The 19512-nt window shown below is 34.0% G+C and overlaps 2 protein-coding genes across 2 annotated transcripts in view; one reads left to right on the top strand and one right to left on the bottom strand.

Moving 5' to 3' along the window:
- LOC123549667 (calcium load-activated calcium channel-like) lies at positions 1 to 10147 on the top strand. Its single transcript, XM_045337940.2, has 7 exons — positions 1 to 116; positions 2175 to 2252; positions 3708 to 3761; positions 4922 to 4968; positions 5230 to 5297; positions 7704 to 7848; positions 9300 to 10147. The coding sequence occupies exons 1-7, from the start codon at positions 56 to 58 to the stop codon at positions 9390 to 9392; spliced, it is 546 nt and encodes a 181-aa protein (XP_045193875.1). The 5' UTR covers positions 1 to 55; the 3' UTR covers positions 9393 to 10147.
- A 2950-nt stretch (positions 10148 to 13097) lies between these two features.
- Positions 13098 to 19512, bottom strand: part of LOC123549609 (uncharacterized) — a 29232-nt gene continuing 22817 nt past the window's right edge. The window contains exons 7-9 of the mRNA XM_045337833.2: positions 19325 to 19426; positions 18300 to 18440; positions 13098 to 17328 (exon numbers count right to left, since the gene is read on the bottom strand). Of these exons, the coding sequence (XP_045193768.2) occupies positions 16626 to 17328; positions 18300 to 18440; positions 19325 to 19426 (946 nt within the window). The 3' untranslated portion in view covers positions 13098 to 16625. The remainder of the gene's footprint in view (positions 17329 to 18299; positions 18441 to 19324; positions 19427 to 19512) is intronic.

The raw sequence follows: 19512 nt of genomic DNA, 5'->3' as shown, positions 1-19512 counted from the left end.
ATTTTCAAGTTTCACAGTGTGTCATTCTAACAAAGCCAGATTGTCAAAAAAAAAAATGCTTGCCGATTGTTTATTAATCATCTTTATTTCAATATGCACAGCTTTTCTAGGAGAAGGTATAATGCGTTTTTAAAAGAGTAATCAATATTGCTCATCAAAATAGATGAAAGCTGAGAGTAGCGCTTCCATTAGTTTTGTCATATATATTCGCGAGCTTACGAAAAGTTACTGGCTTTTCGTACGAGTACAATACAACCAAATGATGCTATTTGTATGACTCATAAGCACCCCGTTGAACCAGTAACCTCGATTTACAGTAATGACACCTAGTATGCAGTAAAAGTAGCACTAAACAGCAGTTAATAAATGTAAATTGTGCTTGAAGTTGGTGTTTCTTTTTTGGAAGTGGCTAGGGGTATGTTAACTGGACCTCTAGACCCGTTAGAGGTCTGGTAATCAACATACATGTACTGTATTACCAGTGTTTAAGGTAGTTGCTGGTAAAAGTTTAGTCCCAATCCATGCTTTTAGTTACCTCCCCTGACGGTCTGTCCGCAGACTCACAAGCAAAGGCTATTTAAAATTGGCATAACTGAAATACTTCAGTCTTTCAGATATGATTGCTAGCACAATTATTTTTCAATGACGAAAAATAAATTATTTTTGAATAGCAAATTCATTCTAGATTTTGGTTTATAATCTGTACATACTGTATACATATAGGCATTCAGCACATTTGTTTGGTCAATAATGATGGTATATATTCTTTATAAAAAAACATCAATAGACAGTCCCGGACCCAAAAAATAATCCAGCAGGAATTTACTATTGTAGTATATATTAATTTAATCAAGGGATTATAAATTGGCAGTGCTGCATTTCACAGCGTCCTTCATTTCAGTAATTTTTTCTCACAAAAACTAGGCCCAGGCCATTCCCTTATTGATCAGTAATAAAAGTAAAAAGCTTTTATATAGTACTTTATTAAGGTAGTTCTGCATGTTTGATAAACCGGAAGTGATGGCGTATCGTCATTTATCCAAAAAAACGTAGATTAAAGCCTGGATTCGGCATACGGAAATGAAAATCATTATAAGAATTAATGGCAATCTGTGAGCAAAGTAACTATGGCAATGTTACTATCTTTCTAAAGTTAAAATATATTAAAACATCTGACATGTTAAATAATTCAAAATTATGTCTTAAAATTGGCGTGCAATGTGCGTTTCATTTTAACCATGGTCAAATATCTTGAAAATAATCACACAGACCTAAACCACTTATTTACCACTTTATAGGCAAAATGTTTATTTAAAACTGTGAGAAGTTTCATTAAAATCTACAATGGAAAAAATTTTCTATTCGCGAAAATGTTATGAAACTTACGATTTTCCCATAGACTCACATTATGAAAAATTGCATGAGGTCCAAATTTTTCAGATCAGCTAGTCTAGCAAAAAAACAAACACATGACCCTATCTTTTTTATTTGTTGAATTTTCTAGGTATATTCTGAAGTTTTGAAAAATCAGTGTTTAATCAAATTCTACATGGTAGAAAAAAATTGATCCGAACATGCAGAACTACCTTTTAAATGAAGTTATTAAAGTGATAAGAATATATAAAGAAAGCTTCAATTTCTGACAGTCTTTTTATTTTCTTACAATAGTTAGCAAGACTTTGCAGTATGTTCTTATGAGAGTTCCAGATCTGTTTCATCTTCATGTTCTTCAGAACTGAAGGGACAGCCTAACTTTTTGAACTGGCTTGACTTAACTTATGTGTGAGTGGTTCTGGCCACCGTACCTTAACTGACACAGTTTTATATTTTGGATGATTGCATCAAATAGGTTACAGCAGAGCTCCATAATATTTGTAAGGCTAACCTGATACCAACAATGCTGTCTCATTGAAACTGACCTTTCAGAGTGAAATAATGACGCTAAGTATCCATTTTGTAAACAAGTCTGAAAGCATATGGTTATATATTTTCAACAAATTTTGTTTTAAATTGTTTATGAAAATAGTGTTTAATGTGCTTATTCAATAAGATTTGAATGAGCAGCTGATGTTTTAGGAGTGCTAATCTTATGCACAACTAGTCTACTTCTCCTTGTAGGGAATCCTTTTTACTGTAGCCTTTCTATATTTCTACATTTTTACCATAAATTTCAGGGCTAACCTGGCTGCTGGTGTACAGAACAGAGAAATACAAGAAACTCAAAGCTGAAGTTGAAAAGCAAAGCAAAAAATGTAGGTGAATGTTTATACTACCTTTGAACATAAAAAAGTGTCTTAGATATAACATTGTTAAATCACAGAAGGTTTCAAGTTCTGCTTTTGATCAGTATGGTTATTAACTCAGGCCAAAGGTGCCAGATTTTCAAAAAGAACCAGATAACCGTTTTTCTGTCTGTTGGTAACAAATTTTGAAAATCATATCTGCTCTATAACAAAAGGATTTTGAAATAAATTGGCACAAATATTAGCCATAATTAGTCAACTGGCAGAACTCGGCCTTCATTCAAGTGAGTGATGAAGGATGCTGACCTTGTTGAATCCCTTGCCCCTCACCAATGTGGGTTTGATACCTTGCTGCAGTGTAGAATTCTTAATGTGAGGAGGTCGTCCAACTAGTTTAACCCTTACCCTTCTAAATTTCTATAATGAACAAGTCCATCTTTCAATTTGGGCAGTACCATTTATTATTCGAAGGGGTGTTCACTGAAAATTTACTGACTTTATAGCGACCAGTGCAGACCATGATCAGCCTGCACAGATGTGCAGGCTGATCTTGGTCTGCACTGGTTGCAAAGGCAGAATCACTTGCTGCCAGCAGGCTAAGGGTTAAGTAAGGGCTGTAGTTCTTCCAAAGTGCTCACCCATGTCTGAAATAATACCCATAGTGCATAGTGGCATAATGGATCTTCAGCTACCATCAAAGGCTGAGTGCATAGTGCCATAATGGTCTTACAATAGCATCAAAAGCTGCAAAAGTCTCCACATGACCTAAATTTTGTCTGTATGACTCAAAACCAAACAAAACAATTTTCATTCAGTTCTGCTTACAACAAGACAGTGAACAGGTTGCAGATTTCAGTACACTTGTTTGAGGTAAAGTTCATATAGGGGATCAAAGGTCAGATAAGCAATGTTCCATTTAAACTATGTATCTTTTTACCTCTTTGAAGGAATTTAACCCTACCATGCTGGACACGATTGGTTCTGCCTTTGCAACCTTTCCAAGTTCATTGTAGAAATTTAGCAGGGTAAGGGTTAATAAACTGACATAAATGTTTGTCATAATGAGACAGTATGCAGAAAGCAGCTTTTAGTTATGTTGGTTCAAAGACAACACTCTGTTTGTGCTATGGTCAGATATTTCATGTCAATTCATCTTGTAATGTAGTGTTTTGAAATAGAGTGTTAACACTTACCTTGCTAAATTTCTATAATGAACTTATCCATCTTCCAATTTGAACAATACCATTAATTGTTAAAAGGGGTGCTTACCAAAAAAGATACTGACTGAATGGCGAACAGTGCAGATCATGATCCGTGCAGTCTGATCATGATCTACACTGGTCGCATAGGCACAATCAGTCGTGTCCAGCATGGTAAGGGTTAAAGCTCATCTGATATTTAATAATATTTTGTATTAATTTCTGTTCAGCCAGTTTGTTAATATTTCCTATTTTCTTTTTTAAGTGGAAAAACAGAAAGAAGTAGAAGCATCTGATAGAAGTCAGAAAAAGAAAATTGGTGAGTTACCATTTTTATTCCCATGTGTGGAAGACAGTGTTTGAACTGTACATCTATCAGTCCATCACATTTTCTTACATACTCAACTCCTCTTATAGTTTTCATTCACTTGAAATCATGAAATGAGACTTGGTTACTTTATCAACATGAAGTGTATAATGTGCATGTTTTGGGGACTTCAATGTCTAATTATTTTTATGCCCCCGAAGGGAGGCATATAGTTTTTGAACCGTCTGTCTGTCTGTCGGTCTGTCGGTCTGTCGGTCTGTCCGCAATTTTCGTGTCCGGTCCATATCTTTGTCATCGATGGATGGACGTTAAAGATCATTTTTCATGATAGTGCATTGATGGGCATGTCCGGTCCATATCTTTGTCATTCATGCATGGATTTTAAAATAACTATGCATGAATGTGTGACACAGTAAGACGATGTGTCGCGCGCAAGACCCAGCTCCGTAGGTCAAAGGTCCTAAACTCTTAACATCGGCCATAACTATTCATTCAAAGTGCCATCGGGGGCATGTGTCATCCTACGGAGACAGCTCTTGTTTTCTGGAGTTATGGCCCTTTTTCTGACTGACATATAGTGACTGGGAGAATACTGAACTCTAGACTTGAGCTTTTGTTTATTTTTCTTACATGTTTGATATTGTCAAGTACTTTTATGAAATCACCAAATAAGTGTTGTAATTTTTAGTATATTATGTACAAACACAGCATAAAATATTTATCAGGCTTAAGAATAATCTGTAAATTTACAGATATTTACGGTGTAAAAACTGCTGAAATTACATTAGTCATCCAAATTGTAGCTTAAAATTAACCTTTACCCTGCCAAATTTCTAAAATGGACTGGTCCATCATCCAATTTGGGCAATACCATTTACCATTTGAAGGGATGTTCACTGAAAATTTACTGACTGAATAGCGAACAGTGCACACAGACATGCAGGCTGATCCTGGTCTGTGTTGGTCACAAAGGCAGAATCTAATGCTGCCAGCAGGGTAAAGGTTAATTTGTTTACTGATGGTATGCATAAATCAAGGTCATTTGTGAGTTTTATGCATTTCTGTTGACTTCCGTTTACAATACTGTAAAAGCAAAAAAAAAAAGTTTCTGATTATTAGCTGTTTATATTGTTCTATTATTTATTTTTCAGAAAGACAAGAGGAAAGATTAAAGAATAACAACAGAGATCTGTCCATGGTATTGCGATAGCTAGTTTTCTTTTGTTCACAAAATCCAAAAATTGCTTTCAATAATTCTTTTATCTTTTTACGAGGCTTCGGCAAATTGAAACAGTCAGTAGACTAGAAATTAATGAAGAACCAGTTGGAAAAGAGAAATGTTTTAGTCTACTTTTTCCAGTAGGGTGAAGAAAAATGTAACATTTATGTTTCAAGTGTGTTGAGTACAAGTAAATCTCAAATGTATAATAAGGCATTCCTTCTCCTTTTATGCTTTCAGGTGAAGATGAAGTCCATGTTTGCCATTGGTTTTGCTTTCACCAGCTTGCTGAGTATGTTTAATTCAATGTGAGTAGTTAACGTTTTGGCTCATAATTGGATCATTTCAGCTCACCTGAGCACAAAGTGCTCAAGGTGAGCTTTTGTGATTGCCCTGTGTCATCGTCCGTCCATCCGTCGTCGTCAACAATTTGACTGTTAAAGGTGGTCAATCACATTTAATCAACATTTAATGACATCTTTTACTTTTTGTATATTCTGGTAGAGAATTATTTAAGGAACAAAAAGACCGATTACATAGAGTTAGATTCCTATTTGAAATGTATATTTTATTATTTTTATAAAATTTTGTAATTACTCCCCTTTAATATGAAAGTATATAAAAAGCTGGGTATTTCTTTTTATTTCGATACAATGTCTAGTTTTACATTTGCATTTGATAGACATATCAACTATTGAACAATCTGAACCAAAATGCAAGTTTTAAAGCTGTGTGTAGCTTCTGAATTCATTTATTTCCAATCTATCTTGGTTGCGCAACCAAGATAGGCAAAGGGAGGTAATAATAATTTTTCAAACTTGCGTTTCTAATGAATTCCATCTAAATACATAATTTTTAATGCAAATATTTTACAAATATATTACAAAATGTCTAATATTTATACATTTCCTTAGGCAAAGTATGTTTATCAAATTTATACTTATGATAAAATAACTCTATCTTGGTTGGGCAACCAGGATAGGAAAATGAAATTTTAGAAATACCTCCAGTGAAAATCTAATTTGTATTAAGTGTTAAGTGAACATAAATGAGTGTAAATGATCAGATGCTAAATTTTCGAACAAATCCGTTACATGGCCAAAATCTGATTATCCACCTTTAACACTCTAGAGGTAACAATTTTGACCCAATCTTAATGAAATTTGGTCAGAATGTTACCCTTAATAAATTCTTGGATGAGTTTGTTATTGGGTCACCTAGGGTCAAAAACTAGGTCACCAGGTCAAATCAAAGGAAAAGCTTGTTAACACTCTAGTGGTCACAATTTTGTTCCAGTCTTTATTAAACTTGGTCAGTTACTCTCAATAAAATCTTGGACGAGTTCGATATTGGGTCATCTGGGGTCAAAAACTAGGTCACCAGGTCAAATCTAAGGAAAAGCTTGTTAACACTTTAGAGGCCACATTTATGACTGTATCTTCATGAACTTAGTCAGAATGTTAATCTTGATGACAGGGTCCACGCTTCTAGGCGACGTGAGCGAAGTGGTCGCTTTTTTTCTGATGACTTCGCTCTGTTTGTACAGAAAAGCGAAAAACAAGTCGCCCTAAAATCTGGCGCCCGAGGCAGTTATCATACATGTATATATCACATCTATCAGCTTCTAATCAGCTTGTAAAAACATTACATAATCAATTAGCGAAACTTCTCCCGTTACGGGTTGTGAACTTCACGTGTCAACAAAGTATGCTCCGCCTATCACCGAATATCGTTAGGATGATTTTAATTGGTCGAAAACTTTGGAAACACCAATCAAACGAGGCGAAACAAAATTGCCTTTAATTGATTTTCCTTCTAATCAAAGGAAAAGCTAGTTAACACTCTAGAGGCCACATTTATGACCATATCTTAATGAAACTTGGTCAGAATGTTAATCTTGATGATCTTTTTTTTTTTTTTGATGGTCAAGGTCGAATCTGGGTCATGTGGGGTCAAAAACTAGGTCACTAGGTCAAATCAAAGGAAAAGCTAGTTATCAGGGGTTAGAATTAGGTCAGGTGAGCGATACAGGGCCTTCAGGGCCCTCTTGTTTGGAACTCTCGATTACATGTTTGACATTTTATGAAATGTTAAAACAACATGTGTTAGCAGTGATAATTTATGAACAGATATATACTGAAGTTTGCAGAAGAAAGAGTAAAAATATGAAGCTCAAAATGAGTCTATGGCTACAAAAACACCTAAAATTAGTTAGTCCATCTTAAAATGTTATATATAGTGAAAAATTACTAAGAGATTATAGTCTGTTCAAAGAATGACATGACATTCTTATATTTACAAATGTAAATTTACATGATGATGTCATGGGTGATCTATGAGAGTATGAACACAGTTCGTTTTGATATCAAATGAGGGAGTTCGAATGCTAAATTGTTTTTGACATGTGCAATAAAGATACGGCAAATATTCAAAAGGGCAGAGGTGGTCTAGTAGTTAAGGTGATGGCTGATCAGTTTGAGGATAGTAGGTTTTAACCCCACTTTGGTCACATACATGCTTTATCAACAGTACTGATTTTTGTAGGAAGGGAACTTGAGAGTGGTTCAAATAAGCTTCAAGCTTTTACAATCAAGCTAAAATAAATTAGTATAAACTAAAATTATTTATGCTAACCCAACTGAATGATCATATAAACTTGATGAAATATGAAACATTTCCTAGAGATGCATGTAGATGTGTTCCTTCTGTTTCAGTTTTGATGGAAGAGTAGTGGCAAAGCTTCCATTTGTACCAATTTCATTTATCCAGGGTATCTCACATCGAAATCTAGCCGGAGAGGACTATACAGACTGTTCATTTATATTTCTGTATATATTGTGTACAATGTCTATAAGACAGGTAGGTTGATTACTGTAAAATCATAGGTATTCATATGGGAGTAATTTGACTAGATTTCATGGTTCATTTAATCAGAATCAACATGAAAAAGTCCCGTTGATACAATTTACAAAGTATATAGGGCTGCATTGAAGTTGTGTTCATCTTTCCATTAGTCTGTTCATCCTTTGTGTCCACTGTTTACTTTTTTAACGCCCGGGAATATTTTCAGAAAGCTAGCATCGTCCAAAATGGGTTCATAGCGCACATTCCAAGTCACCAGGTTCTTAGGTTCATATAGCTCAAGTTACTGTCCTTTCCATATCTTCTAACCCGCGAGAATAAATTTATAAAATTAGCATAAAGTGTTAACCTCATCCAGATGACGTTCAGAGTGTGCAATCCAGGTCACAAGGTCAAAAGTCACAGTAAGAGTTTGATCAAGTAGCTTAAAGTTGTGTCCACTCTATCTTCTAACCACTAACATTTTCATAACAGGAAACTAGCATCAATAATTATTGTTAACTTATCTAGATGATTTGCAGAATGCATAACCCAGGTAACTGGGTTCAAGGTCAAGGTCACACTTGAAGGTTAAAGGTCATGATCACAACATAGTATTTTCCCTGTTACAAAGCTGCATCTGTATTAATTGTCTTCAGTGATAGCTCTAGTTTTGTCTTCTTAATTTCAAATACGCAAATTAAAATCCCCACAAAATAGCCTTTTTGCCAAATCATGTAATTTCATGCAGTTGCACACGAAACTCAGTGATTTTACAGTATTTGATACAATTTTTGTATGACAGATATAGCCTAAAGATGTACCTTACAGATCTGTCACTAAAATATTTTATGATTTAATTTGATTTAAATTGAGAAAATCCACTTCATTTATTTTTACCAGTCATTTGTTAAAAAGACATCCAGTTTTTGTAGTGATATTATTTATTCATACAGTGAAAAAGAAGTTGCATGTTATTGTCTAAGTACTATTTATTTGTATTTTAGAATTGGAGTGTTTTAAATTGAGTTTGAATGTGAAAAAAAAACCCTGTACCGTTTTTTACCTGCCTGCTTAGCTCAAAGGGAGAGCGCAGATCTATGATCGCGGGGTCGTGAGCTTGATCCCCAGGCGGGCTGTATGTTCTCTATTGTGTCTGAAATCATTCATCCTCCACCTCTGATCCATGTGGAGAAGTTGACACTTACTTGCGGAGAACAGGTTTGTACTGGTACAGAATTCAGGAACACTGGTTAGCTTAACTGCCGATCATTACATAACTGAAATACTGTTGAAAAACGGAATTAAACTGAAAACAAACAAACCTAAAATTTAGTGTAAAAAGAAGTTTCCATTCAAAGGTCTTGTTTAATGTTGGACAAATTGCAGTTTGCAAACTGTTCCTCTTTTCAAAATGCTCATGAAAAAGTTTCACTATTTTACATATTTATGCTTTTTTTTTCTACCAGAATATTCAGAAGATGTTGGGACTTGCCCCATCAAGGGCAGCCAGTAAACAAGGAGGAGGCTTCTTTTCCCCACCCACCCAGATGTCAAAGTAAACCAACTTTACAGCAACAGACTCTTTACATTTTGTTCCTTTTAAAATTGATAGACATTCAAAATTTGTAAAATTTTGGTATTTTCATGGCACTGAAAATGAATTACAAACAACAGATTGAGATGTAACCTGTGATGAAATGACAAATATGCCTATTAAGTAGGATCTCTACCAGATTGTGTAGAGGACAAAACTGCTTGTTCGAGTTTTGGAAGCACACCACTGTTGTCGTGTGAATGGTATTATTTGTTCTGCCTCAGATGTTTGTTATGGTCAGGCAGTATTATGTTGTAAAATTAGGTCTTTTACTGTTTCTAATCCTCATATCTTTAATTAATGTTTCATTTTGGATTTTTGTATTACACTGCTTAATCAGGAAATAATTTTGTACTTAATTTTTTAGTCGAGATTTTAATACTTGGCTTGTATGGTAAGTCAAAACTTTAAAATGTCTATCATTTATCAGATATTGCTGTAGCATGCAGGGGAATGTTCTTCCTCTTGCTATTATCTGTCTGAAGAGATTTAACTTCTAGAAAATCTAATAATGTGGGGAAAATGTCAAAAAGATCAGGAATTGTGTAAAAAATCCAAGACCAGATACAAAAGTGTTTTAACAGCTGCTATTTTTGCTTTTTAGAAATACTAATCAGATTCATGAAAATTGGTTTTCTAATTTCTAATTTTACTCTTTTTTTATCTTTATTTTATTCTTGTCTGTATGAATACTTCAAAATAAAAGTCATATAAAATCAACTTCTGTGATTTTCCTTAACTATGTAGACCTACACTGGAACCGCCAAATATATTATAATTATACTTTTCTGCAATAAAAGCTTGTGCCACAATGTCAGTAAAACTACACCAGCTAAATGTGAAATCTCTTAATTTTGTGGACACGAAATTTTTAGCTTTGGTCAGAACGGTCATTTCACGGGGATTGGATGGATTAAATATTTTGAAGATAAAAAGAATAGGAATTGATTTTACACTTATCATGCTGGACACGATTGATTCTGCCTTTGCAACCAGTTTAGATCAGGATCAGCCTGCACATCCATGCAGTCTGATCATGATCTGCACTGTTTGCCATTCAGTCAGTATATTTTTGGAAATCACCCCTTTTAACAGCTTTTTAATGATGCTGTCTAAATTGAAAGATGGACAAGTTCATTTTAGAAATTTAGCAGGGTAAGGATTAATTCAGGGGATTTACACAATCACAAAATCCATAAAAATCCACCATGGATATTAATGATTTCATAGTGTGCCACACTTCTAAAATGTGGAATAATAGATATGATTAAAAAGAAATGGAAACATAGGCATCAAGTTAGTCTTCCAAAAAATTCTAATAATGATTTCTTTTATATTCATGAAAACAATTCAATTAAGTGATACTACTTGTAGTCAAAAATAGTGAACTTTTACCGTTTTAGTGCCTGCAGGAAAATGCTGAATTTAGAAACTCTGACCTAATAGCAAATGCTTAAAAGATATTATTAACCTTTAGCCTGTTGGTAGCAAGTGATTCTGCCTTTACGACCAGTGCAGACTAAGATCAGCCTGCACATCCATGCAGGCTGATATGGTCTGCACTGTTCGCTATTTGGTCAGTAAAATTTCAGGTAAAACCCCTTCGAATAATAAATGGTACTGCCCAGACTGGATGACAGACCAGTCCATTTTGTTAACAATACCTAATGAAAAAAAAATCTATGTATAAGAAAATTCAAGAAGTACTCCTAAGGTCTGTTCTGGCAATATGTACTATCTAGATACTGGTTCAGTTTGAGAATAGCTGTAAGCAGAGCAAAAGGAAGTACCGATAGCCATTACAGTAAACCTCACATAAGGAACTCGGATATAAGGAACAATCGGTTATAAGGAACAGTTTTCAATTCCCCAATCTAATTCCTTCTTTATTCAATGTAAAAATCCTCGGTTATAGGGAACTCGGTTATAAGGAACACTTTTTCCAGTCCCAAAGTATGAAATTCAATGGAAAACACCTCGGTTATAGCGGACAAACATGAAAAATAAAAATTATTGAAAACTGGAAATAAACCGGAGAATCACTGATCACCTCTGAGTAACGTCGGCACATCACACGCGCTTTCATGCACATGAATATACACAAATTATTTCATTTCTATAATATTTACAGATACGATAAAAAGAAAATATATAATATTAACATTTACCAAATACTAGACGATAGTAAACTTATATTTACTTAAGATTACGTTCGAGGACTACATGTATTAGGTATTTTATGAAGGAAAATCAGTCATGGCCACGGTCACGGTCATACTATCCTAAATAAATGTGCTAATTACGTGTCATTAACAATGGCAAACAATGTCCAATTGTAAAAGTCATAGCAGGTGCTAAAACGGACAAGAGCAAAACTATAGGTATAATTTACACTTTAATCCATATGTATTGCGCCGCTGTCTAGTCATAATGCACTGTATGTCATAAACTGCCTACTTTTAAATTTTAATGGGTAGTTTTGTATTAAACATTTATTTTAATCTAGTATTGATGCCTATTCGAGCAGGGTAAGGGAAGTAACTGCAACATATCTCATAGTCATAATGTTGCGCTCTCTAAAAAGACAAAAAATAAACACACATTACAGTCATTCTTACTGACGTATATGTTGGCTTGTGTAGGTTTAACGCCGTGTTTCAACACTATTTCAGTCGTGTACATGCAGGCAGTTTACCTTACCATCTCTCCAGAAAAGCGCCGGTACTAAACCTGCAACTTTCTCACATAAAGATTCATGGTCGGCCCGGAGTGTGAACACATATCCATTTCAAACGTTTGTCAAATAGTGTTTGCTATACAAGTTGTGTTCGTTATACAAACCTTGATTACAAGGAACTAGTTCGCTATATGGATAGAAGGAACCTCGGGTATAAGGAACAATTTTTAGAGGTCCCAAGGTGTTCCTTATATGCGAGGTTTACTGTATTCCACTTCCTGAGACTTGGGAGATTAGAGATGTTGACTTGGAATATGTCCAAGTTCTTTATAGAGAAATAAATTCCTATAGTTTTCGTATCCTCTGTTAGGCTGTACTCTCTGATATCAATTCAGTAAGTACTGGTTGCTGGAAGTTAACATTTTTGGAAGGTGATTTATCAAAAATCACCTTTTCTATGTAACCACGCAGAATTTAATCAGGAATAGACTTCTCACAACTATTTCGTATCTATCCACTGTACAATGTAGTTCAATGCGGAATAATTTACCACCTCTGACGTCATTATGGTTACAGACTGGAAAATTTGGTCTACTCTTATCACCAACTTTGAGGCAGCTGTGGCTGCATGCCTTTACTTAATATCTTTTTACTTTACATGGGGTTTGAATGCATAACTGTACATATCACCGAATCCCAGTATCATATTGATGATATGGTTTGCCGAATCAAATCCTATATGTATTGGGGTTTCTAACTATCAAAGCGCTGTTAGTGCTTGTGCCATTTTTGGAATGGATTCTTTTCATACACGTACTAATATAAATCACCTTCCATCAGAACTGTACTATCAGTACATTGATTCAGTGTTAGTTTGAAAAGAGAAAAATCTGTCAGTGTTGATGGAAAGTTGGTCCAAATATACATATACATGTATTTAAGTTCCAAATGTTAACCAGTACATTGTTTCATGAAATAAGAATAAAGTCAAAACCTTTTTTATATTTATTTGCATATTTAAACAGGTTTCCCATTGTATAATTATCTTTAACATGTAACATAATTCTTACCAAAAATAGTATGTATGAAAATGCTTTTATGAAATAAAATACGTAAATAATGTGCATAGATGTTTTTTTCATTGATTCCGGTGGACGGTGATAACAATTATACAAGCTTGTGAAACTGGCTTTAGAGAGGTGGCAGTTTCGATACTTTACAAGGTAACCCTATTGGTATTTGTAGTGAATCCCTATGCATAAAGTAAGTGTCAACTGAAATCTGTTCAATTAACTTGGCTGAATTTTTCATTACACCTACATGCAGAATGTGTAAGGCAAAAAAAAATGTCGGAAGTTTTTTAAAGATGCATTTTTAAATGCAGAATGAAATCTGTCACATATGCATACCTGTATGAGCATAAAAGCTTAACCTCTTTATTGACACCCAGCTATACTCTGAATGGCATTTTAAGTGGCATTTGAAGTGATGACACCAAACTCCACATCACGGGAATTTATCACAGAGCAAAAATAACATATTAAGTATAACAAAGTTTCCCAAGGATTACAAGTAACAAGCCCGTACTACAGCAGTTGCCATAGAGGATTAATAAAATATTTCTATTAAATAATTGCATAGTAAAAGTATGTGCTCTTTTATTGGTACATAACACTCCAGCAGTACTTTTAACATGGGGACTTAATTATTCTATTTCTAAACATCCTAGTAATTTGTTAACAAAAATCTATATTGTCTGCAAGTATTTACATGAAACTCATTCTGTTCTTCACCAACATTTGTTATTTCACCTTAAACGTGTATTCTCAATAACCAATACAGTCAACCAGTGACACAATGGTGTAGTGGTTACTGTAGTTAGTATAAAATTTTGTAATTCTCATAACTTTTGGTATTGTATTTATCTTATATTTTGGTTTTCTGTCCATTTTTATTACAAAATATTAACATATATGAAACAGTAGAAAATTGGTTTACATTTTTTTCAATGGATAATACAAAATTGGTGGACATTTTCTTCAATGGATTACTGACATGTAGAAAGAAAAATGTTGACTACTAGTGTATTTCTTCCAATTGATTAATCATGAAAAATTAGTGAGGCAATTTTCTGCCCGTCAAGTTTGCATATAAAATATATCAAATATTAAGAATGAACCAAAACCCAAAGACTGGTAGCTGGATGCTGTCCGCACTCCTATAATCTGGGAATGCGACATGATGTAAATTTAATCATGTGTATACCGTACTTGTTTATCAATAACAATACTGCTATTTCTGTTCGTACATGAAACATTAATATACAGAAACATACAGAATATTCACGAGTGCCAGATAAATGCTTGCAGACAATAAACAAGATTATGTTGATACATAATGATATTTACATTTGTTAAGTTCCACATAAACCTACTATCTTACATTTTGTATACTAACTACAATTATCAGATTTGCAAAGAAAATCTAATATAATTTATGCAAAAGATGCAATTGTCTAATCAGAGTAAGTATACTGTAATATCCCTTGATGCAATGTTCAACAATTTTTTTACAGGACGGATATAATAAACAGGGAAGCCTGGATCCAATTTCATAAAAATAGATATGTTTATTCATTGACTTAAGTGCGTTAATATGCTAAAGTTTTTGCTTTTCTTAAGCAAGCTGATATACTCAATTCAATTTCAATTAACAAACTTAATTATTTTCTTGAAACTGTGGCCTGGTCTTGATATTTGAAAAACTGACCTTCCAAAAAAAAAAAAAGGTTTTATCTACTGGTACTGACCACAGGCAACCATCTGAAGATGTTTGACAACTGTAAGTCCAAACCTTCTCTAGTAATTGACCAAAACTGTTTTTAGTGTTATTATCATTTTGACCATTGGATACCTAAAACAATAGGAGTTATCTACTGACCATAGACAATCATAATATATATTTTGACATTTACAGGCCAAAGCATTCACTAGTTATTGATTGAACCAAAGGAAGAAATGCAATATATCCCCGCTTCCTCCAGAGTTGGGGAGGAAAATAATAATGCATAAAAATATCAACAGTTAATGTAAGTATAATTAAAAGAGTTGTAAAATCTTGTATCAGTTAATCTCTTTTCTGTTGCAATCAAAGATAACTTACTTAATAAAGTCAATTAACTCCTTAAACACATTTCAAAAACCTGAACTAAACAACAACCTGTAATCTCAAAGAATAGTGTATTTGATTAATGATTATGCAAATATTTTGTTCAAAGCATGAAAAGCAAATATTTTCTAATGAAATAATGGAAAAATTAAAGCAGGTTTTCTAAATTTTAAGCTGATGCCTATTCTAAGTTTAGTAATTAAAAATAGAATACCCTGTAATTATTTAAAACTAGAGTTCCACGATGACCCTATATCGCTCACATGAATACCACTGCTCTTCATGACCAGATGAGGCCAAAGGGACCCAATAAAAATACTTCATACTCTAACAGACAGATATGATTCACATACCAATACATTGCATGTATACATTGTATCTGGGGCTAGGACTATAATACAAATCAAGGGCCAAAATTATTGACCCAATGGCCCATTCTGGCACATAATTAAACTTAGCCAAGACCTTATGGACACTAACAATGGGTCAAAGTCTGATTAAATTTTTTTCAGAAATGAGGACAATTTGGTGTAAATAGATAAAATTCTCGACAGACAGATATCCAATGATCCTACAAGCTCACACGGAGATCTTGCGCTAATGTGAGTTAAAATTCATCCCTGACCAGCTTTCTATTTCACTAACATTATTACAATCGTTCGCTCATCAAAGCTGCAGATACTGACAGTAGCAGTTCAAATGGTTGAGGCTCTGCCAAGTTACTGCAAAAAGTTGCCATGAGAGCCAAACATTTCCACCCACACCAACAACTAGTAGTGATAGACTTTTTCTTGCACACCATATTCTTCAATTAAAAGAAATAAAATAAATGAATGCTTTTTAAATGAACACTAACACTATTCTATTGTAGTTGCATACTTTACGCATTCATTCCTAAATTACAGCATGCAAGTTATCTTTCAAAATGAGTTTTTCAAATACTGGGGAAAAGATTTGATTTTCTCATAAATTTTTGAAACCTAACAGTATTTTACAATTAGACTTACAGCAGAGGTAATTATACTGTAAACCTTTGTTTTGATGAGAAAACTGCAGCCTGTAATTTAGTACAAAAACAAATTTACACTTGAGAAAAATCACTGAAAGAAAGGCCTGACTAATTCTCTTGTAAGTAGATAAATCATTATATCATCCAAGCAGAATTTGATTCATTTTCAACTTATACCTCCATAAACAAGCACTAATTTCTGATTTATATATATAATTATTTAATACCATGGCACTACTGAAATATCCCCTCGATACATTATAGATAAGATGTTTGCTAGATTTAAACCCAGGAGTAAAATAAAATATAGCTAAACAAAACATCCATTATGCATAGGTAAACTGCTATGACAGTGAACCATCAAAGTCCCATTTGGTTTTCACATGAGGCGCCACATTTTCGGGTTTTTCTTGTTCAGTTTCTGACTTCTGAGCCCCTGTAGCCTTGTTCTGAGATTCATTTGACTCTTCTTTCACATCTTTATTGTTTTCAGACTTTTCTGTATCTTCTCCAACATCATAAACAATAGAAACAGGTTCCCCATCCTCCACTATCGTAAAGCTTGGTATCACTGTGTCTGACTTTTGCACTGAATTTCCTACATTTGAATCACCATCTTTTTCAGTTTCTATGGATTTCCCTTCAGTATTATCACTTGATGCATTTTCTTGCACACATGGCTCAATCACAATTGTGTTACTATTTTTATCACAGTTTTCTGGAGATCCGCCATCACTACTTGGAGAACTTTCAGCAACTTTTATTTTGCTGTGTTCAATAATAGTTTGCCCAGTTGATGGTGACAGATGGAGATTTGTTTGCTGAAATGAGGTAAGAGGCGGTAACTCTGGAAGATGAAGGTCAACGTCGTCGCCATATTCCATTTCAAGTTCCTTCATGAGATCAGCGAGTTTCTGAGCTTTCCGGACCTCATTCTGGTGTATGATTGTATACAAGTGCTCCGTTAATTGTTCCTTTATTTCTGACTTGTTGTGAAGGTCAACCTTTGACTCAACATACTCCACTTCTGCCTTCTGAAATCGCTTTCTGTAAAAACATCTCAAAAATATCACCTTGATGCCACAACAACCACATTTCTCTTACGTATAAAATATAACAAAGATCGACTGAAAATTGTTAAAATTGGGTGTACCCGTAGTTTCAATGAAGATTCTTAGTTTGTTTTAAAATAGTAGAATGGCTGAAGCTGTTTGATTTAGACCATGCATTCTAATCAAATCTAACACGGAACTTCTCTAACAGAGGAACGTACAGATCAGACAAAATCGTTAAGACTGTTCCCGTAATTATACGTCAAACAAGAACTGCCAAGTAAACAGCAAACTGCTATATGTATGATAAGACTTCTTTGACAAAAACCCATTTACTAGAGTTTTCTTTTTGTCAACTCTATGCAATCTTTTTCATTACTGAACACAGATCTTGTGGACATAAAAATTATCATATGCCATGCAAGTTCCATGCATATTGCTCAAGAAATATGGTTTCCAACATTTGTGTTAACAATATTTATCACATGTTTGACATTGCTGGAGTGAAATAAAGCCATTACATAAAATTGATAATACATGTGTGTAATAAAGCTTTGACATCAACATCATTTTAAGTATAGGAGACGATGGTCAGTAGTATTTTTGATGTTTCAGCAGGAAAGCTAACATGTGATATAAAGGATCATACATAAAATTTTGTGACTTTCCACATTGAATTTATTAAACTCGTTGAATAAAATTGATAAAATGCTCGACAGAGCCACGCAATTTATTATTTAGTTAACGAGTTTAATAAATTCAATATGAAAAGACACTAATGTAATATCCTCTATTTTAGTCATAACTCTGGTGCTACTGGAGCAATGAGTCACATTATTGAACATTTCATGAAAACTGCACTGAAAATAAACTCCCTACATCTCATTCACTGACCAACACAATTTTCCACCAACATTATAAACTGAAAGGTAAGATAACTTTCAGTTTTAAATTGTCAATACTTACTGTGCCTCTAAAAACTCTCGACTGGCCTCTTCTATTTTCTCCCTCACAACGTTGACATCTGCTGTCAACAGGTGATCTAGTTTAGAAAGCTCTTTCTGGATATGTTCTAGTTTGTAAGCCTCTTTTTTTGCTCTCTGTTTCCTAGATTATATAAATAAAAGCTGAATATTGCTAGTCCTCAGTTGTTATTTGTTTTGGGTTTAGTGCTGCTTTTGCTATTTCAGTTAAGTAACAGTGTGCAGTTCACCTACCAAGTTTTCCTGGATTCTATTCCAGTATTAACCTTTCTCCACAAGTTACTGATAACTTCTCCACATGATGAAGAAGTGGAGGATGAATAATTTCAGACATGACGTCTTTTATCAAATCATCATGGACAACATATGCCTCATCCATGGATCAAACTCATAAGGTTTACACTCTACCTATTGAGCCACATGTATGCAAACAAGCTTGTCCATAGTGGTTTGTTTGATCTGAAGTATTTAAGTTAAAATTCGTGGCTGTCAAATTAGAATTAAATATTTTTTAACCAATACTCAAATTGTGAAACATAAATGACACTTTTAAAGTAATGACCAGTTAAATTGGTGCAAAGAGAATTGTAATTTTACTTTCATCAAACAATCAGACTTCCTAAAAAAACCTCAAAGACTTTTGTAGCAGTAATGCGATTGATAACACCTTGATATTAGTAGCAGTCAAAACCCTGCACATCTGTCATCAAAATAATACTGGCTTAAGCAAAAGATGATATGCAGACACAAATGTGATGAGACAGTCCTTAAATGTAATATTATCATTTCAGGCTTTTGTTTAGTCCACTTTAAATATAATATTACTCTTGTCTAAAATTCAAATCAAAGGCTGTAATAACAGCTTCATGTATACTTAATATCAGAAAAGTTTTCAAAACTTTAATTCATCTGCAATTCTGTAGTCACAACTTAATGGAAATCAAGCTCTAAAACACCAGGTATGTCCTCATGCTGATTAAAACTAACAACAGAGATATGGAACCATACCTTTCAGATAGTGTTTTTGCCAGCAGGTCTTTCTTCAGTTTGTTAGCTTCCTCAATAGCTTTCTGCTGCTCACGGAATTTGTCAAGCTGCTTTATTTCTCGGCTGTAAAAGTAGTCAATTACAGATGTAATATACATTCTTTTCTCTTCTGGCACTTTGAATAGCACCAGTTTTTACATGTACATTTG

This window comes from Mercenaria mercenaria, chromosome 15 (assembly GCF_021730395.1).
Source record: "Mercenaria mercenaria strain notata chromosome 15, MADL_Memer_1, whole genome shotgun sequence".
NCBI classification, from domain to species: Eukaryota; Metazoa; Mollusca; class Bivalvia; order Venerida; family Veneridae; genus Mercenaria; species Mercenaria mercenaria.
This window is presented reverse-complemented; position numbering and strand designations above follow the sequence as displayed.

Excerpts from the sequence above, each read along its gene's own strand:
- LOC123549667 (XM_045337940.2), top strand. The coding sequence starts at position 56 with ATGCTTGCCGATTGTTTATTAATCATCTTTATTTCAATATGCACAGCT. Across the intron at positions 117-2,174 it reads CACAGCTTTTCTAGGAGAAG|GGCTAACCTGGCTGCTGGTG; the intron begins GTATAATGCGTT and ends CATAAATTTCAG. Across the intron at positions 5,298-7,703 it reads CTGAGTATGTTTAATTCAAT|TTTTGATGGAAGAGTAGTGG; the intron begins GTGAGTAGTTAA and ends CTTCTGTTTCAG.